General features: G+C 34.6%; 2 protein-coding genes across 2 annotated transcripts in view; both read left to right on the top strand.

The window, feature by feature from the left end:
* The first annotated feature begins 6303 nt into the window (after nt 1–6303).
* On the top strand, nt 6304–12251 carry LOC147292405 (HMG (high mobility group) box protein with ARID/BRIGHT DNA-binding domain-containing protein). The gene is made up of 7 exons (XM_086232617.1): nt 6304–6953; nt 7287–7541; nt 9136–9214; nt 9889–10051; nt 10133–10249; nt 11061–11470; nt 11560–12251. The coding sequence occupies exons 2-7, from the start codon at nt 7372–7374 to the stop codon at nt 11797–11799; spliced, it is 1179 nt and encodes a 392-aa protein (XP_086088743.1). The 5' UTR covers nt 6304–6953; nt 7287–7371; the 3' UTR covers nt 11800–12251.
* A 6016-nt stretch (nt 12252–18267) lies between these two features.
* LOC147292401 (uncharacterized) overlaps nt 18268–24824 on the top strand; it is a 61378-nt gene continuing 54821 nt past the window's right edge. The window contains exons 1-7 of the mRNA XM_086230312.1: nt 18268–18754; nt 19723–19872; nt 20052–20126; nt 20285–20350; nt 22482–22703; nt 23213–23541; nt 23992–24555. Coding sequence (XP_086086438.1) covers nt 18301–18754; nt 19723–19872; nt 20052–20126; nt 20285–20350; nt 22482–22703; nt 23213–23541; nt 23992–24555 — 1860 coding nt within the window. The 5' untranslated portion in view covers nt 18268–18300. The remainder of the gene's footprint in view (nt 18755–19722; nt 19873–20051; nt 20127–20284; nt 20351–22481; nt 22704–23212; nt 23542–23991; nt 24556–24824) is intronic.

Below are 24824 nucleotides of genomic sequence, written 5' to 3'. Positions count from 1 at the left end.
TAGCACATGGTGCTGTACATGTGGTTATTTTGTAAATGTGGGCAGATTTTTGAACAAGGGTCGTTGTTCTTCAATTTTTAGGAATTGCTGCCATGCCAACTGCCATACCTATTTTTTGTAAAGCTAGGCTGAAGATAGAACAAGTAGTACACATACGGTTCTGATTTTTGTAACTGTGGGCAGATTATTGAACAAGGGTAGATATTCTGGAAAATCTAGATAAATTGCTGTCATGCCAATATTTTGCAAGTCTAGGCAGCTGGCTTTGGGAACAATTGATTGATTGATTTTTTGCTTGATTGCTTGAATGAATGGCTAGCTTTTGGAACATGTACATGAGCAAATATTGATTGGTTAAATGAATGGATGCATTTTTGGTTGAATGGATCATCTATGAGAGAATGAAAGATTTAAATTATGGACAAATTTCTTGCCAAATTTTGTGCTTGAATTTTCAGGGCAATTATATCTATTATTTGGACAACAAAACTGACATATAAATAGCTTAACATATCACTGTTTTGTAAAACGAAAAACAATATAATATGGTTCAACCAAAAACTAGAGTCCTTTCCCTTTTAAATAACAGGCTTTTGCAAAAGACCGATAATAAAAATATTTTAATAAAAATATTTTACATATCGTTTTCTAAAACAAACCGATCTATAACCATAATACCTCTGATGTCAAAAAGATTTTTCACATCCAAGTATCATAGAAAATTGACATGTCAAACAGTTTATACATCAGTTATGAGGTCCAAATTGATGTCATAATGATTCTTCACATCCAAATATCATAAAAAACTTATGAGGTCCAAATTGATGTCGTAATGATTCTTCAAATCCAAATATCATAAAAAACTGACATATAAATGGGGTTATGAAATCAATTTCTAAGAAATTATAAATCAGTTTTAAATGAAACTCTGATATAATTAATTTTTATTTATGATTTTTTTGGCTTTCACATCTAAAATGAGTAAAAAAACAATGTCTAACGTTTTATTTATATTAGTTTTTGATGTTTTATACATTGAAAGAACTCAAAACCTATTTTCTATCTCGTTTTTGGATATCAGGTGGGCTGAAAATAAGATGTTTAACCATATAAGAGATATTAGTTCTAGGGCTGGGTCGGTTTGACAGAAAAATCGAGATCGAACCTGAAACCGGCTCAATCGATGCCGAGAATAACCGTACTGGAGAAGAACCGTACCGAAATATTGGTTTGAATTGCCAACCGAACCGGTATATTCGGTTTTGATTTCGGTTCTCAGATCTTAGAACCGTCGGTTTACCGAACCGGACCGAGTATATATAACATTTAATTTAAAATAATACAATTTTATACATTTCTAATTTTCTATACCCTAAAATACCTTTCTATAATACATTTATATAATTTATAAAACATATATAAATTTATAAACCCTAAACCCTAAAGTCTAAACTCTATTGTGTGTTTTAAAAATTTTAAATCATATACCTTATATCCTATACTCTAAGACTATAATTCATACTTTCATAGTTGGCATATAAGTATATAACTATAAAAATGTTTAGGATATGGTATAATATTAGAACATGGTATATCACTATATTGTATACCCTATATACCCTAAGGTTTAGGATATGGTATAATACATTTATATACATTTCTATAATTTATAAAACATATATAAATTTATAAGCCCTAAACCCTAAAGTCTAAACTCTATTGTGTGTTTTAAAAATTTTAAATCATATACCTTATATCCTATATTCTAAGACTATAATTCATACTTTCATAGTTGGTATATAAGTATATAACTATAAAAATGTTTAGGATATGGTATAATATTAGAATATGGTATATCACTATATTGTATACCCTATATACCCTAAGGTTTAGGATATGGTATAATATTAAGGTTTAGGGTATTTTTAATTAGTTTTTATATAGAACTGTATTATATAAATTATATAAAAAGGTATATTAGGGTATAGAAATGTATTATATAAATGTATTAAAAGTAAAAACTCCAAACTCCAAACCCCAAACCAAATCCCAAAATACCCTAATGTCTAAATTAAATTAATTAATAAAATAAAACAAGACTTAAACAAAATAACCCTATATTTTTTTTTTAAGAATATAAAATATAATGATTAAGACCTCTTTTTTTATTTATTTTTAAACTACGTGGCATTCTTTGATTGGTTGTTCTCATTCTTACCATACATCCTACCCCATGAAATCTTAATTCCCACAAATCACAAAAAACTTGAATGACGTAGGTGGCTTTGATGGCTACCACACAAAGTGGCCAATTGAAAAGATTGAGATGCCATTCTTGGTTCTTGGAGCTATCCCTCTAATATTGCAGCAAGTTAACTTTGCATGCAAACATGTATGTAGAGCAATTACTTATCCTACAATACTGATCATTGGCCTAGCTATCAAGCCATCATCTCTGAGCTTCGCATCATCTCCGAGCTCTGCCATCATCTCCGAGCCATGCCTTCATCTCTGATCCCCGCCTTCATCTCCGATCACGGCCAACTTCAATTTATGGAGAAGAACTTGCAAAGATCTGCTGCTGCCCCAAGTGCTCATCTTCTCCCTCTTTCCTCCTTCTCTCTGATGCGATATATATATATCTCTCTCTATCTCCTCCTTCTCTGCAATCTTTCTTTCTCTGTTTCCGGTCAGGGCCCATTCCGAGCCGAGTTGACCGAGAATGCTGGTCTAACTGAGTGCCGGTTTACCGACATTCCGGTACCGGTCTCGGTAACCAAAATGGCCAACCGAAAGGGATCCGGTTGGTACATGGTTTAGGATTTTTGATTCGGTAACCGTACCGAACCCACCCCAATTTAGTTCGAAAGAGACATTTATTATGGTTACTTTAAATATCACCTCTGGACTTATCAATTTTGAACCTAATAGACATCAGTGTATCACTGATGTTTATTAAGGTTTTTGTACTAGTGTACAATTGGGTGTCAATAGAAAACTAAAGATGCTTTTGTACCGTGAACTATTGGCGTATCAGTAAAAAACTAATGGCCTTTCTAAGGTTAACCTTGTGTTTAACTTTGAGACTTAAGTTTCATCTTGGGCAATTTTGATTTTTAGTTGTTTGATCAACACTTTCTTTAAATTTTTAAATTAAATTAGTTTATCATTTATTTATAGTTTATGTCTACTTATTAGTTCATAGATTTGATTTATGCTTATCTCAATTAGTTTTACGTTATGCGTTTTATTGTTCATTCTCGTAGAATTTCGATTAGTATTGAAGATTTAATTCGTTACGATTTTATTTTTACTGTTCACTGCTACGATCTCGACCCCATCAACTTACCATAGTCACACAAACATTAGAATTCACTCACAGTCACACTTAATTAAGGACCCCAAAATCTTTGCAAATAAGGCAAAAAGAACTATGGGTTGCGATTGGTTCCTTCCTCAGCCTTGATTGTTTGAAAAGAAGTCAAATCATGTGCAATCCAACAATTATACGCTTAGCTTTTGGAGAATAACTTACTTATTCCCGTGTTAGAGGATTAGGTGGTATCACAAAAGAAAGAGAAATAGAGAGAGAGAAAGAAAGAGAGAGAGAAATAGAGAGAGAGAGGAAAGAGATAGAGAGGGGAGGGGGGGGGGGGAGGGGATAACACCTGGTAAAACCAAGTTGCATGTAAGTCCTTCTCTAGCTTTTGGCCGCGTATTGATATGCTCAATTCGAAAGAAAATGTGTTCCTTAAATCTTGACTTGCTTGACACGTAACCAAGAGTATCTTTTTGGGAACATATACAAAACAAAATTTTTCTTTTCAACCAAGTTCATAATTTTCTTCCTCAATCAATGTTATAGTCATAGTTGATTTGCCTTATCTTTACTCTCCATGTATGATCGTATTAGATTTGACGAATTGTTTATTCTACCTCCTCTATGTTCTAGATAGCCCATCTTTGTTTCAGTAGAGTCTCTAAGTGATATGCTTCGATCCCTTTCCTCGTTACTTAAGAACAGTGAGCCACTGGTTCATGTACAAGATACTATCATTATTGCCTGGACAATTAGACATCCGACCCATAATCGCAACGACCCAGTTGCAAGAGAGGAGCTCACTATATCCCCTAGTAGAGCATGTCGAAAGGAGTCAAATACTTCTTCTATTCTTTTCCCTGGCACAGCTGGGCCCATTCTAGACTTGAACCAGAGACCTCGCCGTCAAGTTAATGAGCACACCTACAGTCCAACCAATTGGAGAGAATAGTGATTGAGATTCAAGAAAATTAGATGTCAAGTTCTAAAATTTGTAAAATTCTTATTTGGTTAACTGATTAAATATAATGAGATTTAAATGTGGAATTTACAAGTTATCTTTTTAGGTGCATCTGCATTTATGCATGGTGGTGGTAGTGGTAGTGGCAATATTGGCAATATTGACAATGAGAGTGACAATTGTGGCAATAGTGGTAAGAGTAAGTCACAACAATAGTAGTAACAACACTGGTGCTTGGTGGTAATGTGGTGGCAATGGTGGTGGTGGCGTCAACGATGACGAGAGAGGCAAGGGTGGTAGTGGAGTGAGGTGGTGGCTGCGGGTGAGGGTGTTGGATGTAGTGGTGGTGTGGATGCTGAGGACAAAGCCAGGGGTGGTGGTGTTATAAGGTGGTGCGGGTGAGAATGAGTTCAATGAGTGGTGGTGGTGGTTGTGACTTATTTCTCAAACAAGGAAATTATTATAGCTCTTTTTGTTAATTTCGAGTTTTGTTTATATTTCAAGTTTATTTTTTTCATCCAAACACGTCTAAAAGTCATAACTTACAACAATTTATCCATGTCCAAAATAACCATTGATCTTTTCCATTCTAAAGAAATTGAAAAAGTCTGAATGCTATTACCAGAAATAGTATCTTATTCAAGTGTCCTACCATCTTGGCCACCTCAAGAAATCATGTACAAATTCTATATTAAACCACACACAATCATAAATATCCCTTAACAATTGAATTTGACTCTCAGAAGGTTGGCGATGATAATAAAATGGGCATTAAACAAGCTAAATGAGGAGTATAAAGAAAGAAAATAAAGGGCCAAAGGGAGGGTGGGAATTGTTGTAAAGTAATTAAATGCCTATTAAATACCAAGAAGCTGCTGTTACGGCACCCATATCTCTGTCTCACCAGCACGGCCCACCCCTTATTTTTGGTTTCTTATCCTCTTGATTTACTTTGTGCCGTTTCATGCGCAAAGTCAATAGGACACGTTTTTGCCATTCTCACGACACCAAGCTTTCATCCACTTTCATTATTATAATACCCGTATATTGTTTTGGTTAATTTAATAAATACCCATATCTCACACATTTATATTTTATTTGTTAATTTAGTAAAGAGAAATGGTATTCCTTTTTTTTTTTGGTCAATGAGAAATGGTATTCAACTAGAAAAGTAATAGTAAAGGAATTGATATAGGTACTTTAAAATAACTTATAACATTTTTCTCATACGCTGGTATAATTGTGATACTACGTTTCATTTTAATTAGTTATATTTTAAATTATAATCATAAATAAGATAACATACATTAAATTAAGAAAATTTATAATGAATGATACACTCATACACATTGTCAGATATCATATTACGCCTTTCTCTACATAATAATATCACATACTTTTTTTAGGGGAATAATAGAACAATATTTTCTTATTCTTATGGTTCAGGGATCGGGGCACTCATGGCTAACCCAATATTTTGGACACTTAGGAAACTCCCTCCTAATTAAGTGCGGAACAATTCCCAAATTACCCTTCAAAATGTGGCATGTATCTCAATTAGATGGGGATAAAATTGTCATTTGGCAGGTTGTATGTTTTATTAGGGTTGGATTTTCATCCTCGTGATTCTGAAATGGTCACCACCCAAATAAAAGAAAATACCCAAAAAGAAAAAGAAAAAAAAAAAAGAGAGAGAGAGAGAGGAGTTTAGAAAAAAGAAAAATAATGACCTCCCTTTGGTTATGATAGTGGATTAATCTTAAGCTTCTTCCTTAATGTCATTTCATTTTGCATGCTCAAATTCACTCTCTCCCATTCTGTTGGTAAGTTTTATTTTATATTTTTTTTACTTATTTATGTGAATAACTGGTGGTATGTTATGTCTGTCATTTCTTCATCTGGGTTATCTGCATTTTATATCCCTTAAACATATAATATTCTATTTCTCATTAATCTAGAGGATTATAAAACACGGAATACATAGAAGAAACAAATAAAATAATGAATACTGCTGTATTCTATTGAGGGTAATCCTTACTTTTTCAATTATTTTCTTTGGTCTCCATGGAAATGGAAGATTTTGATTTGAAATTTCAAATGGGGGGTGGGGCTGCTTGGCAAAGGTGAGTTTTGGGTCCCTATTGGAAAGAGCCATTTCTTGATTGACGGGCACACTGGGCACTCTCTCTTTCTCTCACCCAACTCTGTTATTGGACCTATTGGTATTGGACCATTGGTATTGGCAATGGTATCTTCTAAATCTTTCGATATTTTGAAAAGAGTGTCAGATATTGCATAGAGGAAGAAGAAAAAGCATTGGCCTTTGTTAATGCAGATACCATTTGATGTACAATTGTGTAGTACTTAATTACTTATTAGATACCATATTATCTTTGGAATGTCAGGCAAGGCAATATAGGCTATAATATAGGCTTGTCAGTTTGGCTCAGGGAGACTTTTTGTATCATCCGAGTCTTTATTGCCTTAGCTTAAAAGGCTTTCTGCTTTTAGCCTCTGTGTGTTTGAAAGGCCTGAAGTTTTGATGGGTTCTTGCTGTTACATCCTCGGTACTCTGAAGGAATTTATGGCTGTGCAGACAGCTATACTCTACCTTTTGCTTCTCTTGGGCTTTGAATCTCTCCTTTGTTACTGGGAGTCATTTCATGGGTCAAGGTGGTTTTCATTGCTATTCCAATTTCTCTGCTGCAATCTGCATGGTGATTTTTTATGTTTATTTTTATTTGGGTTTCTTTTGTTCTTTCTTTTTATCAAATTCTCTTTTTCTTATCCTTTTAGTTTTGTCTTTATTCTCTGCACTTTTGTCTTTTCTCATCTTTTGGGGTTGGTGTTTTTGGCAATATGCTTGATTTCTCTCCTGCATTTTGCATGCAGTTAGTTTCGCCTGCAACTGTTGCTCATTGGTTGATTTGCAACTGTCTTTTTCTTGTTCAATTTTTTGACATATAAACTTTTGTTTTATTCACTTGTATTTATGGTTGTGTGCAGTGAAGAACAAGAAAAGAGTGCTGTAGTTGATGGTTGAACAGGGAAAGGGCAGGGGAGACTTGGATGTGGTGTGACGGTTTTGGCAATGGCATCAACTTCTTGTGCCAACAAGAGCCCATTGTTGATGAAAGAAGCACCCTCTCACTTTCTTCCATATCCAGCCCCTCTTGCTAAACACGAGGATGTTGCAGCCAATCCTAAGCTTTTCATGGCTACTTTGGAAAAGCTCCATGCTTCAATGGGAACCAAGTTTATGTAAGCTTTATCTTTTGCCTCTTTTTCTGCTAGTACTAATTAACCTGTAAAATTAAAAAATTTGATATTGAAAGAAAGAATCATGAAAGGGGTTTTCTTTTTTCTCATTACATTGATGCCATTTACATTTTTTGCTTTGGTTCTGCATGTTCCATTGATGGTGTGCTACTCAGTCGTAGTCATCATTTCTAGTTTCATGATCTGTTTGATCAAGTTCTCATCTTTTCCCAATCTCTACTGATTAAGTGATTAGTTTTTGTTGAGAAATCTAGTTTTCGTGGGGGGTTTTTTTTTTCTTCTTTTTCTTAGAACAAATAATTCTGTTAAATTGTGCAGAACAGAGCATAAAGACCATACTTTTACTTAATTGGTATGGGGCCTTTTTCTGTAATGTGAATCATGCATCCATTTTGCAAAGTTGAAAAGGAAAGTTATCCTAACTGCTCAGTGAAAACGAACTTTATCCAACTCCTGGATTAGGTACTCTTGTTTTTAAGGAATTTGCTATGTGCATATTTATTTTAACAATTATTAAAGTGGTTATTTTTCTTTTCATGATTCCTTGAAATAACTCAACCTCTATGTTATTGCCAATTTGATGCCTACTCCTGCTATACACGAATTCCGGGTGTTGGACACATCTGCACCAATTATTATTACCTTTTTCTTTCTGGTTGGTTACTGTAGGATTTGGTTCAATTCTAGGGAGGTGAATGCTATCATAGGTATTATAACAGATCATCAAGAGCTTTACTTGAAATGCATGAGATCCAAATCTTCATATGAGACTTTAGAAGAGCTTGGAAATTTACCATAGATGTTACTCTCCCTGGTATATTTTTTTTTATGGGTGAGATAAACCATTGGGTTAGATTATGTTTGATGGATGTCATGCAAGAATGTGTGCATGAGCCATTGGGTTTGATGGTGTATTTTTTTTATGGGTGAGATAAACCATTGGGTTAGGATGACTGTGAATCATGGTGTATAATACATTTTGTTCCACTAGACTGTTCTAGCTCTTCGGAAAGTTACAATAAAATGGTTAATAGTTATTTTCTCAAGTGTTCATCTTTGGCAAGCATCCACTTATCAGTTTTGGCATGGAAAAGCCTTGGTGACTGCCTTACCAGCATCTTTAGAGTTCTGGAGCCTTCTCACTGCTATTTGATGAAACTGACAATTTTTAACAGAATGCTTTGATGTGGTTTTATGAAGGAGGTAGATCAGTAGTGTCCAATGGTCTGTTACCCCAAAATAGTTGATGGGTTTTGTATGTAGTTTTAGGCAAGGATGACTTGCATTGGACTAGGTAGGATGCCAAATAGTAGTTACTTGTGCATTTTTCATGTAAATTTGTAGTACCTTCTCAATAATAACTTTGAATCAGATTTCTTGAGTGTTCTAATATTCTTAGGCAGGACTGGCTTGTATCCATGTGGGTAGGTGTTAGCATGCCTACAAGGTAGAAGTAGCTTGTGTTTTTGGTTTGTGGATTACCTTTTATGGCAATGTGCTTGTCTTTATTTCCTCTCTGCCTTATTATTTCTGGAGTTCTATACTGCTGTTGACATTCTCTGTGTTGTAACTGCAGGATACCTATTATAGGAGGAAAAGAGCTAGACTTGCATCGACTCTTTGTGGAGGTAACATCCCGTGGGGGTATTGAGAAGGTAAGAAACAGCTCTTTTTAACTATCCTGATCGAATCTTCTTCCTGCATACCTTACATTGAAATTTCAAGGATGTCTTATCTGGTGCTTATTTGAATTTATATAGGTCTTATTTTTCAATTATTTTTCTTATAAATTAATTTGGTAATGGTTAACTAGTGTGCTTTTTATTCATAACCGATCTAAGAGCTGTGTAATAATTTCTTTTATATATGTATAGACACACACACACACACTCACACACTTTTGCATCACACACACGCACACACTTTTGCATTGATATCTGTTTGTACCTGACCTCTGTCTATGGTATGGGTAGTGTATAACTCACAATGAGATCGTACGGAAGAAGTCTGTAATTTTTTGTTTAAACACACACACACACACGTATAATATAATAAATTTGTGCTTGAATCCTTGTAAAAATCTTAATGTGTCCTTTGACCATCTAAAGATTCATTTTAGTTATGTGCCTCTGATATTCTACTTATTTCCTAATTACTGGTGATTATATGTGACAGTCTGAGGCTGTGCATGGAAATTTCTCTGTATATTTTCCAGTTTTAACTAGTGTTTTCTTAGAAGTTGGATGGGAGTGACTAGTTACATGTTTTCTTGTTCTCTGAATATGAGTTTTACAAGGTTACTAAGTTTCTAGTTGAATGGAGTTTGCAGATTATTAGAGATAGAAGATGGAAGGAAGTTACCGCTATTTTCAACTTTCCATCCACAGCTACAAATGCATCTTTTGTGCTGCGGAAATATTATAATTCATTGCTTCTTCACTATGAACAAATTTACTACTTTAAGGCTCAAGCATGGAATCCTCTCGCTTCTGGTGTGCTCATTGAACACTTAGGCTTCATTTGAATAAATTCTTTGGGACTGTTCATTTTATAATACAACAATTTTTTGGCAGGTAATTTGCAGAATATGACAGCTCTTCCAGCTCCAAGGGGAGGAACTAAACGGAAATCAGCTGAATCTCATGGAGGTGTTCTTCAGCAGACACATTTAAATTCAGAATTGCCTGGAGGTTTCTTTGTCCTCTTTGTTCATGCTTCGATTAGACAAATGGGAAAAAATGAGGGAAATTTTTAGTTTTTTTTTTTAAAATTCCAAAAGGGGGGTTGGGCAAAGACTTGTTATTTGTAGCTTTGCAATTTTTTCTGATTTGGTGCTTCTCCTTTCTTTAATGTTTCCCCCCTCCCCCTCCCCCACTGTCTAAAACTTTGAAGAAACGTTTCTTTGGAGCAACTTTTGGTTGTGATGATCCTTCTTTTTTCTTTCCTTTTCCCGACATTTTGTTTTAGCAGCGGTTAATCATTATGCATAAAGTCGGTATGCCAAAACTTTGGAGAACCAAATTGTCAAATCTATCCAGACTTATATGGTATTGGCTGAAATGATTTTGTTGCATACTGCCCTTTTTTCTGGTATCTATCGGACTTACTTAGTAGAGAATGAACTTGTAATGTAGATTATACCAGAAATCACTTCAGTTATATAGATTTTGTAGCCAAATGTTTTTACGTACTTCAGAACTGCTTAGGAAATTGGTTGTGTTCATTAATGCTTGGAAGGTAATTCTTTTACTCCCTGAGGGAACTGTCTCTAAAATGTCTGTCAAGTGTTTATTATGTTCATTAAATTTTTTTTGATTGCTGAGATGTGCTGAGAATGAAAACAAAACTATAGTTCTTATGGCACTTCAATTGTAATAAGACTAACTTTTATTTGATTCATATATTTTCTTTGGGTAATGGAACACTAAGAAATGAAATATCAACATAAAACCCTTAATGATACATATGTAACTAATAGTTGAGTAACATTTCCTGTTGCAGGCAGCACACCACCATCACCAGAAGATACTGTGGTAGGGGTGATTGATGGGAAATTTGAAAGTGGATATCTGGTTACTGTCACCAAAGGCACAAAGAAGCTAAGAGGTGTACTTTATCAGGCTCCGCAGAACCTGGTACAGGAAGTTCCACAAGTCCCTTCGAATTATAGCATTATGGTTAACAGAAATGACACTGCCTCAGCTATACCTGGTGTCCACCGTCGTCGCCGGAGGAAGAAATCTGAGATAAAAAGGAGGGATCCTGCTCATCCAAAACCGAACAGAAGTGGGTACAACTTTTTCTTTGCAGAGCAGCATGCAAGGCTGAAACCACTTCATCCAGGGAAGGATAGAGAGATAAGTAGAATGATTGGTGAACTCTGGAATAAATTGAAGGAGTCTGAAAAAGCAGTAAGGACTATACATATGTTCTAAGAATTCAATTCATATAATTTCATGTCCACATAACTTCAGGTGCATTGACTTTTTGTGAACTGTAGGTGTATCAGGAGAAAGCCGTTAAAGATAAAGAGCGATACAGAATAGAAATGGAGGATTACCGGGAGAGGTTGAGGTCTGGTCAAGTCATTAGTGATGCAGTGCCACTACAACAGCGGTTTCCTGAAGCAGATGTAAGTATGGCAGAATCAGATGCAAAAGTTGAAGAAACTGAGCCTGGAGACTCTTTACAAACTCCAGCTGAGAGCAATGAGAGTAGTTCTGGCAAAACGCAAAAGTGATTCTGAAGATTACATAACTCCAAAGAAGGTTCCAAATGCAGAGGCATCTCCAGGAGCAGGAGTTGGTGCCTTGTATATTCGACATGGAGATGTTCGATGATGAGGGTCTTCAACTGAGGAAGTTGGAGGAGAATGTTAGAGGCTGGTTGGTTGAGGTATCTGGGGGGAAAAAGAAAAGCTCAGGCAGTAATCTAACATAGACAGAAGGAATCATAGCTAATGAAGAATACTAAATTTTCTACGACAAAGTAGGATTGGCTTTTTATTTCTATTAAAGCTCTGCTGGAGTATAGTTCTACATTCACCTCTTATTTCCTTTGAATTAGCTTCCTTTTTTAGCTGTAAAGTTAGCTTGCTTTCACAAATTACATGACTTGTTTTATGGAACAGAAAATTTTGGTCGATTTCAGGCAGATGGTTTTGTGGAAGAATTCTGATGCGTTTTTTCAATGGATCAAATCATATTTTTCCGTTTAGTTGTACTTGACATCTTACATTTCTAGACTGTAAATTTGGATCATACATTCAAGATTTCACTTAATCAATGGCTCAAATCAATAGGCAACATAAGATTTCAGACTGTTAAGAGAATATTCTTCCATTTATCTAATCCCTATTGGCCAAGTTAATGATTAACCGTATCATTCTTTTCATTGTATGAAGTAGAAAACCTGTCTGCCTGACTTGCTTGTTAAGGCTAAGGTGGGTTAGTTTCTTTGGGTTTAAATGCAAATATGACCTAAGTTCTGTTCTAGACCAATGGATTTGCATCAAGTGTGAAACTTTGAGAAATCAAGTCAGTGGAACTGGTTCTTGTTCATAAAACTATCATTACATTCACCACATTATTAAAAGCTGCAGAATGCAGAGTTGTGAGAGTTATGATTGACAATGAACAAAAATATATTATTAGGGTCTTGAACTTTTTTTAGTATCCATTTTTGGTTTCTTCTACCAGTTTTAACGCTAAATGGAGGTTGTTAATCATGTAGTTAAGAGAATGATCTCATGACTATTTTTAGCCTGTGGTATTATTTTAGCATACAGGCTGGGTTTTGTGTTCCACCCTAGCATACCACAGGCAATTTTTCCTGCCAAACTGGATCCCTGTGGGCTCCCAACCCGAATGGTAAAAAAATCGGGATGAAAAATAGTGAGATTTTTGTTTGCCTAATAATTTTGAGATTTTAGTTTTATTTAAATATTATATTGATTGAGATGCCAACCCATTCCCAATGGGTATCCGATTCCCTGATGGAGATGGCTCGATGGCATCCCTCATTTTTATTTTTGGCCAAATGACATTCCTTTTTTTTTTTCTTTTTCCCTAAATGACATCCCTAAATATTGAGTGTTTAAAAATTTTGGCTGCTGATGAGTTTTGGATATGGGCAAGACTAAATATGTGTGTTGTGGAGAATTGAAAGAATTTTGGGTTTAGGTAAGGCTCCATATGAGTTTAACTAATTTTATAGGTGCCGCTCTATATTTTAACACATAAGTTAGCTATAACACGTGTCAGTGTATGAGTTATACAGAATAATGGTTGTAGTAAGGGAAAAATTTAGGGGTGGGTTCGGTACGGTTACCGTACCGAAACACCCATACCGAATTCTGACCGACATGGGTCGGTAACCGACAACTTCGGCATCGGTCGGCGAGCGGCGGTATCGGTCTGCGGGCGGCGGTCCGACTACAACACCAAAATAAAAAAAATCACAGAGAAGGGGGAGAGATAAGACAGAGAGAGGGAGAGAGGGAGGGGGTGCGACAGAGAAGGAGAAGGGGCTGGGGCTGATGGTGATGAACTGATGATGAATTGATTGTGGTTGGGGCTGTGGTCGCACAGAGAAAGAAAAAGAAGGGGAAAAGAAGAGACACGGGTGGGAGGAGAGAGAAGAAGAAAAAGAAAAGAAAGAAAGGGGGGGGGGGCACGTGGGTTAGGGGGGAAAAGAAAATAAAAAATAATAAAAATAAAGTTTTATTTTGTATATGAATAAATAAGGTATTTTGGGGTTTAGGGTATTTTGGGGTTTCAAATTTCAATTGGGGTTTGGACTTTGGGGTTTGGAGTTTTATATTTTTATTACATATGTTTTTTATAATTTATAGTATATAGTCAATAACTTAATAGTTTACATGTTTTTTAATTTATATCATCTTCTAAACCTTAGGGTATATGGTATAGGTCATATACCTAATAGAGCCGTTAGGCTAAATGACTAATACCATATACTAATAATAATATATTATACCATATTATACATTTATGATTGAGGTAATTACATAAATCATAAATAGTCCATAACTCCATAGTTCATATTGATATTAATATATTATATCATATTATACCATATTTTACTATATTATATCATATTATACAATATACTAAATTACTAATATTATATCATATTAATATAAATTATAGAAAATTAGAAATGTATTATATAAAATTATAAATTATATAGAAAGGTAATACTAAGTATTTTATATTTAGGGTATACTAATATAGTATAGAAATGTATAAAAATGAATTATTTTAATTATACTTTTTCAATATACGGTCGGTATCGGTATACCGTCGGTACCGGATTTTATAAACCAATACCATTATCGAATTCATCGGTATTTTCGGTATCGGTATTTTTCGGTATAAAATCAGTACGATATCGGTATTTTTTGGTATTTCGGTATTTTTACCCAGCCCTATAAAAATTGGTTTGTATGACTCCAAACGGGCTTTGGACTTTCTCATGGGCTCGTTTTGTGATTACTTGGCATGGGCTTACTTTGATGCTTTTTCAATGGCCCATATTATTTATTGTCTTTGAGTGTAGGTCTTGAATCTAATATGTGGGCACGAGACTTCTCGATCAAGCTATATAACTAGTGCGGATTTTTACTATTTTTTATTGTACTTTCAATGTGAGAAGTCATGTAAGTTGGGAATAAAAAAAAAAAAAGTTAGACTAAGTGTCCATCAAATATAAAATGATTGTATTATGTATATATAAGCCTACTTAAGAACACGTTTACTAATATGAAATAAAAGTGGAAAAAAAAAAATTGAGAGAATGATTAAGAAGAAAAGGAATTGGAGTGTGGTGGAATCATTGCCATTAAGCTGTTTACTAACTATTTAAAGAATGAAAATGAATTACTGATGATCATAAATCAGAAAAAAAATTAATTAATTACTAAAATATCTTTGTACAAAATACATTATGTTTTATTAAAACAAAAAAAGTTTGAAAGTAATTTTGATATGAAGCTATGACTCCAAATGAAATAGGAATCAATACAAAGTCTTTCCAAAGAGTGTGATTATTGAAAAAAAAAAAAAAGTAGTATATGATTGCGGATTTTGGAGTGGGCCCCACTTATAGTTTAATTCTCAAATGTAAGTAAAGATAAGATTTGAGTGGAATATGAGTAACTCTTATTTTTTCTACTCTCATTTCATGTTAGTAGGCGCGTCTAAATAAAGTATCTTACCACTAACTAATTAATTATTGATTTAGTGATATTTCTCTCCATAGTGTTGGAAGTTCAAATTCTCTTAAATAAAAAAGAAAAATAAACATCTTACCATATCAGAAAACTAAAGGCAAAAAAAAAGCATCTTAAGTACATTACTGTTCTTGGCATCTAGAAAGTTAGTTTAATGATCACCAATTCTCCATTTCTACGGATGGTGTATATATATTTCTCATTGAAAACATCATGTGTTTATTAAATAACCATTTTTAATACAAAACTCAATTTTTTAACCCTCAGCTCCAAACTTAATTTTTTTTTTTTACTCTTTTGTTTATTTTCAGACAAAAATACCTTTGATATATATCCTCCTCTTTCACTTCAGAATTTTCCTTACCTCTCTTCTCTCTCCCCAACCCATCTTCTTTCTAGAATATCAACACCATATCAGATCTGGTATGAAAATACCAGATTGGGAAACACCACTCCACTGCCATCCTCCTCCCTTCCTTACCCCACCCCATCTCTCCCCTTCTCTCTCCACCACTGACGGACCCACGTACTGGCTAACTAGCCATATCGATCCACTGACGACAAGTTATTTATTGTGCATAAAAAAAGTTGATGAGAAAAATTAATGAAAATTGGAGATCTGGGTTTGATCGATGATGGGGAAAGCCTAATAAAATAACTTTTTTGCTTTTAGAGTTTCATCAAGTTAGGTTCGGAGATCTGAATTTTTTGTTCGTATTTATCTTCAAAGCTCGGCATCAATGGAACCCAAATTTAGATCTAAAATTTCGATGGTCGACACATGGTCGACTAATAGTTGACAAATGGTCACCACATTAGATAGTGCTGCAACTAGTTCATCATGTTCATCTTCTCCCATTTGTTGACCATTTTTTGACTATGTGTCGACCATTTGTCGACCATCAAAATTTCAGATCTAGAACAATAAACTTAGGTCATAATTTCAGATCTAGAACAGCAAACCCAGATCAAAATCTAAGATCTGGAACAACAAACCCATGTCGGAATTTCATATTTGGATATGTTTTTAATATCTAACAACAAACTCACTTTTCCAAATCAATTTTTCCATTTATTATATACCAGGAGCAGCTGTCCACATAATAAAAGAAGATTTTTTGCAAGCTACAAGGTCCAAGGTCGCTGGTCTCTGATTTAGAGCCCGACGAGGTCGCCGACCTCTATTTGTGCTCCGACAACTGTTGTGTTGCATAGAGAGAGAGAGAGAAGGGAGGAGAATGAGTTTGGGAGAGAGATCGAAGAGAGGAGAAGGGAGGAGAAGGGAGGTGAGGGAAATTCTGAAGTGAAAGAGGAGGGTGTATATTAGGGGTATTTTTGTCTGAAAATAGGAAAAAGAGTAAAAAAAACATTAAGTTTGGAGCTAAGGGTCAGAAAAGTGAGTTTTGTATTAAAAATGGTTATTTAACAAACTTTCCAATGAAGATTCGCGTTTGTAAAGGGTAAAAATATCCTTACACAATTATATATACACAATTAGGGATGCACTTGGTCAGTTTAAATTGATATTGAGACTTATCAAAATCAAAACCAAAATTGTATAAAATTGTGTAACACAAATCATTTATATATAAAAGTTTTTATATATACAGTAATAATCACTCGCTCACCATAGTGCGAAGAATTCAACGCTCACTTAACCACCCAACAATGAATTTCAATGATCAGAACCGTCCATATTTTAGAGTATCATTCAAAGATCATCATTGCAAAAAATCAGCCAAATCGAAAACTGTTTAGCTAGTGTCTTACTGTCAACATTATTTCAACCTTATATGATGAACTTTATTTGTCTGCAAAGTTTGGAGGACCAAACAATTATTTATTTGGCTGATTTTTTACAGGGACGACCCTTAAGGATGAACCTAAAAAATGGACCGTCCCGATCATTGAATTTCCCATTCTGTGGTGAATGGGTGGTTAGGTGAGCGGGGAATTCCCCGCTAGCTCTATGGTGAGCGAGTGACCATTACTGTATATATATATGATTTATAGTATATTTAAAGAAATTAAAGAAAAAATAAAGGGAGTGTCTTTACTCTTTAGTTATCATCAACAAGTACGAACTTGATTGGAACAAAACGGATAACTTGATCTGTAACTAATTCAGAATATTTCATGAGTCACATGTCAGTGATATATATGTAGCTTTAGTTATACACATTCGATCAATGCAACTTTCAAAAAAGAATAAAAAAGTTATACACTGATAGACATTTAATGATCTGTGTTATTTTGATCATATCTCTACACATTTAAACTTTTACTATCCACTACTTGTTAATCTAACATAGAATATATTAGAACTCTAATTTCAGAAGGTTTCAGTTCGAAACCTCCACCTTTCATCTTTCATTCTCCGTTCTCCGTCTCCTATATTTACTTATCACTAATATGTATCATGTAATATGTAGGTCAAGCTACAGCTAAACTGTCTACATTGATTTGTCACGTCACATGTAAAATGAGACTGCATACGTCGGGGTGTTAGCTTTTTTATATATATTGTTACTAGAAAACTTTAAATATATTCTGGAGTTCATGCATTGATTGTCTGTCTAGCAGTCTGCATGAAGTCTGCCATGCACATTATGCATACTTTCTCTCCATGTGACTAGAAAATGAATCTGCATGAAGTCTAGAACAAGTCATACCTTGTACGATACATTGAGACTTTTTCTCTCTACTAAACACAAGCAATGCCTTCCTTCTTAGGAACTATATAATATTATGCCCCCTATGGACAAGTATATATACGCTCAATATTGAAGCTCTCTTTTGTCTTGATTTCTTTGCCTTTGTCACACACACACACACACACACACGCACACATATATATATATATAGCTTAGAGTGACCATTAAAATACAATCAAATTAAGACTGAATATAGAGAAAGATCGATCAAGGGCATAGATCGATGGAAGACAAAGTTTCAGACGAGGAAGTGGCCTATGGCTTGTTCCAACATGCCATGAAAGGCGAGTGGAATGAGGTTGTGAGCGACTATAGTTCATCAGAGAAAAGTTCCACAGCTCAAAAGGCCAAAATCACCAAATCAGAAGAAACAGCTCTACATATCGCTGTCCAAGATGGCCAAACAGAGGTTGTGCTGGAGCTGTTGGACAGCATTGGAGACAATGAATATAATGAGATACTGAAGATCGCAAATGTGAAAGGCAACACACCTCTCCATTTGGCTGCTGCGCTTGGGGACTTGAAAATGTGCCATAAAATGGCCACCGGAAAAGAGGCACTTGTGTCTCTTGGCAACAACGATGGTGAGACCCCTCTCTTTTTGGCAGCTCTTAATGGCAATGAAGACGCTTTCCTGTGCCTTCATTCTCACTGCGGACAAGATTGCTATACAACTAGAGCTACAAATGGTGATACCATTCTCCATGCGGCTATCTCCGGTGAATATTTCAGTAAGTACATGTACTGTATATATAATTTCAATAATGCTAAAGTCATCAAATTAATATGGTTACCGAATGATGCTTCAATACACATGGTACCTATGAGGTCCAAAGTGAGTTTAAATTTAAATAAATGATACACTGTCACATTATTTGATATAAAATTTGGTAATTAAGTATGGTAGTACGTATTCTTTATAATACTGCTCAAATTTTGAACTTTCAAAGTAATGTTAGTGTAATCACAATTCCTGCAAAATTAAATGAACAAGAACACGTGTACAAAATAAATATATTGTATTTATGATTTAGGGTTACAATATTTGATTTTTGCATTTTCACAAGAAAAGACTCCTCTGATTCGATCTCCAAGGTTTTGATCTTGATTCAAGGGTGATGAACACTTGATCTTGAACAAGACAAGTGGTGAATGAGCCGGCACTGTGTAATTGGGCTTGATGGCTTTCTCACAAATTTGATGAAATGTGTAGAGAGAGTTTCTGAGTCTTGTGGATGTTTTCTTTGCCAAAAGATTGTGGCCCATTTTATGTTGTGAAGCTGTATATTTATAGGCACTTCAGGGCTCTTGATGGACCTTGGACTTTGATTTGGGCTTTTGGTCTGAGCCTTGAATTGGACTCATTTAATTTAATTTTTAAATTGGACCAATAAGACTTAATTCCAATGATTCAAAAGCTTGCAAATCAATTGGACTTTAATTTGGGTTAAGGCCCATCAACTTAATTTAATTGATCAAGACCCACCGAATATTGCCTAGTGTTATCCCTGGGCCCATTTTCTTCCGGTAGTCATACGCCACATGTCGCAATTTCATAGGCCACGTAGTCCATATAGACTTAATTTTGACCAGTCAAAGTTTGATTTATTGACCACCCAACAATTGTTCGTGATTTTTTGTCACTGAAATTTATGTGTCTACAGTCAGTAATTAATTGACCTTTATGTTCTTTTAATAGGTTTGGCATTTCAGATAATTCTATGGCACCCAGATCTTGTTAATTATATCAATCAAAATGGCTTCTCTCCCCTGCATATTCTAGCCAGTACTCCTGCAGCATTCAAAAGCAACAGTCGCCTTGGACTGTTTAACCGTATTATATACCAATGTAAGCCTCTCTACCATACGTAAATAAACCTTTTAGATGTTTAGTTAATGATATACAGCACATGCATTTTTCCCTTTGCAGTTTGCTCTACCTAATGTCAATTAGTTTTAGGTTGATAAGTGAACCATGTTATATCAAGATCATAATCATGATATGAGAAAATGAGTTATGTTGATCAGGTTTGATTGTTGAAGAGCTCAAGGGTGAGGCGGAAGACAACAAGGCTTGTCCGTACGACAAAAATGGAGACAGTATGATCTGATATCATCCAATTAATGATCTCATCTAATTAATTTTTGTGTTGCAATTTTCATCACCGCACATGTGTACCACACAAAGTCTAATATAGTTGCTCCTTTTCTAGCTAAATCATTGGGAAATAAGCTGTGTTGTTGTCTCAATAACATTCTAGCCAATGAAGGAAATAAAAGTGGTAATGCTGGTGATCAAGAGAAACAAACGACCAGCTCATTGCAAGGTAACCATCCTATCCTTTTTAGATATCTAGAAAACCTTGTTTAATTGATTACTGATCATGAATCTTTTGTTAGCTAATTTGATTTGGTATTAATCATTTTATTATTAACTTGTTCCCTAATAGTTTAAGTTGTTGTATCTATTATGGTATTGCGCCGAACAGATATCTTCCACTTTGTAAGGCTACCTTTATGATTTTACCGGACACAATGTATATATCCCTCTCACTATCAAAACTTGTCTTACGTACTTCCAAGGGGCATTAATTATTATCCATATATGTTGGAATGAGTTTTGTCCACCACAATAGTCAATGTGTTCCAACTTTATTATAGTCCCAACTCCCAACTGCATGATGTGCATTCTGCAGTCTACATCAATAAAAGAAATTTTTGTAAACTAGCCCAGTTTTACTTTTATTAGAAACTCTTATTCCTTTTTTCAGAATCTTAAAAAATTATTCGAGTATAGTGCTTGAAATACGTCAAAGAGCTAGCTAGCTTGAAATTATTCGAATATATATAGTGCTTGAAATTATTCTAGTATAGTACTTATAACTCTAAGAATAGGAAAATAGGCTAAATATCTTTGCAAGACCTAAATTTCAGTTCGTTTTTTAAATTCTCAACTAAGATACATATTTTTTCCGATAATAATTAAAATATATTATTAGTTTTGAAGTTTAAGGGTTAATACTATGGAGTGGCAAAAAAAGAAAAAAAAAAGAAAAAGAGGATTAATACTATATATGGATATCGGAGGATTTACAAACTATTCAAGTTCATATTACATTTTACTGTTTTTGAGAGGATTTTAGGCATCTCATTAATTTCAGTCAACATATTGCAACTTTTAGCATTATTTTTTTGCCACTTTGCAGGTACAAGCCGATCACCAAATGGACGGGCCAAAAATCATGGCAATTATATATATGGCTCATCTGTTAAATTATTCAACTCTATGATGAAGGCCTTGCTAATGATGGATTATTTCTTGTTTGGTCAGTATCAAACTTTGTGGTGGATTCTAATTACACTTTGTTTATAATAGAAATGTCCCATGAATAAATAATAAATATATGTTGAGATATACCCTATTAGGGCCCACATGAGTGCTTTGTGTCGATCCAAACCGTTCATTTTTTACATCTCCATTGATAAATTATTCTTACAAAAAATTAGCCAAATCGGAAATCATTTGCTTATCTAACTTTGATCAAATAAATAGACGAACCAAATATTTTCGATGAAACCGTTCATTTGTTTTATCAAAGTTAGATAAACAAATGATTTCCGATTTGACTAATTTTTTGCAAGGATGATCTATCAATGAAGATGTAAAAAATAAACGGTTTGGATCGACACAAAACGACTCGTGTGGGTCCCAACAAAGTCATACCTCAACATAAATAAGTTGAAATATACTTCAATAGAAGAAGCCTATATATATATATTAAATGAGGTATACCTCATTTTAGCCATAGTGAGATATCACTTATGAGACTCTCCGTATTGTGTTTCGACGATCGATGCCAACTTTTTGGTTACATTTTAAGTTTAACTCTCGAGGTTTGAACTCATGTTCCTCCAATAAGATTTAGGTTTGGACTCTCAAGTTTTGGACTATAATAGAAAAGTCGAGAGTTAAAACATAAAATATAATCTCAAAAAATGATTCTATACCCTAAAATATTGAACCATGTTATATATATGTCATCTTTTATTCCATTTTTGACATGGTTCAATATTTCCAGATATAGAATCATAGTTCGAGTTCGCCAAAAACTCGAACTAAGGAAAGGGAGCAAAAAATTTGTGAGTTAGAAGGTAAATTAATCGAGTAACGAATCTTGATTGTCAATTTTATACGCTTAAGTATTAAATCATTTTGAGAACGAGAAAAAAAAGTGGAAAAAAGATATAAAATTAAATTTTGCACCCGTTTTTAATTTAGTGGCTTACATGCTTTGGGCTTATTTCGATTCTCGCAACATAATATATGTATCAGATTGTATAATAAGAGAACATTTTCAGCCCCTAAATCTAAAAAAATAATACTTAAGCATATTATAGTGTGTTAGAGTCCCTCGATACACCTTAATAATGTGCCTTGAATTGAATGACATAATCTAGGCATATTGGGGATTGCAAGAACCTACGAAGAGAAATGGCGACATACATGGGCTAACCAAATCATGAATAAATTAGTTGAGAAAACTTCTTCGTACATGTATCTACAAAATCCGGAAGAAACTCAACCACGAGATAAAGACCAATTTGGAGTTCCTGACCTTGCTACTATGCAGTCTATGCTAAAGGCTGAAAACCAAACAGGGCATGATCAGAATGCACTTGGTAAGTTGACTAGTAATCAACTAATCGATCACTTATCTTTTTTATTTATTTTTTCTTCGTAAATATACGATCAAGATATATTACTGCATATTTTATTAATTCACTTGGACATATCATGGGGTGTGGCAGTCTACCGATCCATCCCAATAATTGTCGGGACAACAATTTTAGAATGCAATATACAGGATGAATAAACCACACGTTGGTTCATTGTAATGAGGTTGACTCTAGTTAATGAGATATATATATTGGAGACTGTTGGAATACTTGCATAAAGCCTTAATCGCTTCCTAGTTTTTAACATGTGAGACTCTTGTAAATAGAGATATCCTCTATTTCATGTAACTATCTAGTTGTCATGCATGCTAATCTAATCTCATTTCAATGTTGTTTCTCAAAAAACAAATCATTTCAATGTCACGTCCATTGTAGCATGCATCTTCACAAATTCATCGTCCATTGTATAGAATGCATCTTGTCAGTTTTTAACAAGAAAATTGTCCGTGTAGCAACGCAGACACCTATATTAATTGCAGCGAGGATGGGAGTGACTGAAATGGTGGAGAAAATTTTAGACGAATTTCCAATGGCTATCCGGGATGTGGATTCTCATAACAAGAATATTGTACTCGTGGCAGTTGAGAATAGGCAACCCCATGTTTACGATCTGCTGCTCAAGAGAATGATTAAACAAAAGAATGTACAAAAAAACTTGTTTTGTCAGGTGGACAACCAAGGTAACAATGCATTACATCTTGCCGCTAAATATGGAGATCATCGACCTTGGCTTACTCCCGGTGCGGCACTGCAAATGCAGTGGGAACTCAAGTGGTATAAGGTACTTACATATAAATATTTTCTATACATACATTACGTACATATTATACACACTAAAAGACTGCATTGTTGGGACCCACCTTACAATTTGAGCTCGTGATCCAAACAATCAATTTTCTAGCTATAGATATCTACTTAAAGACCATCTTTGAAAGAGATGAGGCAAATTGGATCCCCTTAATTATTTGTATGTTTATCATCATTTTTATGTTTACTAGAAATAATGTGTCCGTTTACTTATTTGACGAAATTTTGATGACTAAACGGTTATATATTTTGTTGATCTTTTAATCCTTGACGATATTGAAGTGAGTTATATCTCTATTAGGGATTAGTTTTAGTTTCTTATGTATTCATGGATCTATCATCAGTTACTTGCATTTGGTTAATTAAGGTGCAAGTGTGGAAGAGGGAAGTAAATATAAGATAATGCACATTTGTATGTGTGCAGTTTGTGGAACGCTCCATGCGACCTCGTTGCTCAGTTCGCCTCAACAAAGAAGGCCAGACCCCAAAAAATATCTTCACATACACACACAAAGTCCTACAAGACAAAGGCAACAATTGGATGGTCAAAACCTCTGAGTCCTGCTCTGTGGTTGCTGCCCTCATCGCAACAGTGGCGTTTGCCACCTCAGCAACCGTACCTGGCGGACTCAACGACAAAACTGGCCAACCAATTCTCAGAGACAGGCCAGCATTTAATGTCTTCACCATCTCATCACTGCTAGCTCTCTGCTTGTCGATGACTACCCTTTTCTTCTTTCTCTCGATTCTCATTTCTCGATATGAAGTTCATGATTTTTCGATGGACTTGCCTCGTAAACTTCTGCTGGGTTTGACATCGCTCTTCACATCCATCGTTTCCGTGTTGGTCTCGTTCTGTACGGGGCATGTTTTCCTTCTGGATCGACGATTGAGATACGTGTATGCAGCAACTTGCTTGCCGGTTTCCATTTTCGCCATTGCGCAGCTGCCTCTTTATTATGATCTAATAAGGGTCATCTTCAAAAAGGTTCAATATCAACACTAAACCTAAAACTATATTTGTACCATTTCAACTAATTATATTTTATATCATTTTTTTAATAAAGCTTAGATCTACGTATGTAGGTCTCACCTATATTAAAGAATGATAAAAGATATAAACAATTGAGATGGAACAAGTAGCTGCACTATATATATATATATATATATGTTTCTGACACTCTTCATAAATTACATAATGCACAGTCGAACTTGAAATAATTATTTTTTACGAGTGAAGTTGAATCATGTGGTATT

Source organism: Dryas octopetala, chromosome 2 (genome assembly GCF_963921425.1).
Source record: "Dryas octopetala chromosome 2, drDryOcto1.1, whole genome shotgun sequence".
NCBI classification, from domain to species: domain Eukaryota; kingdom Viridiplantae; phylum Streptophyta; class Magnoliopsida; order Rosales; family Rosaceae; genus Dryas; species Dryas octopetala.
This window is presented reverse-complemented; position numbering and strand designations above follow the sequence as displayed.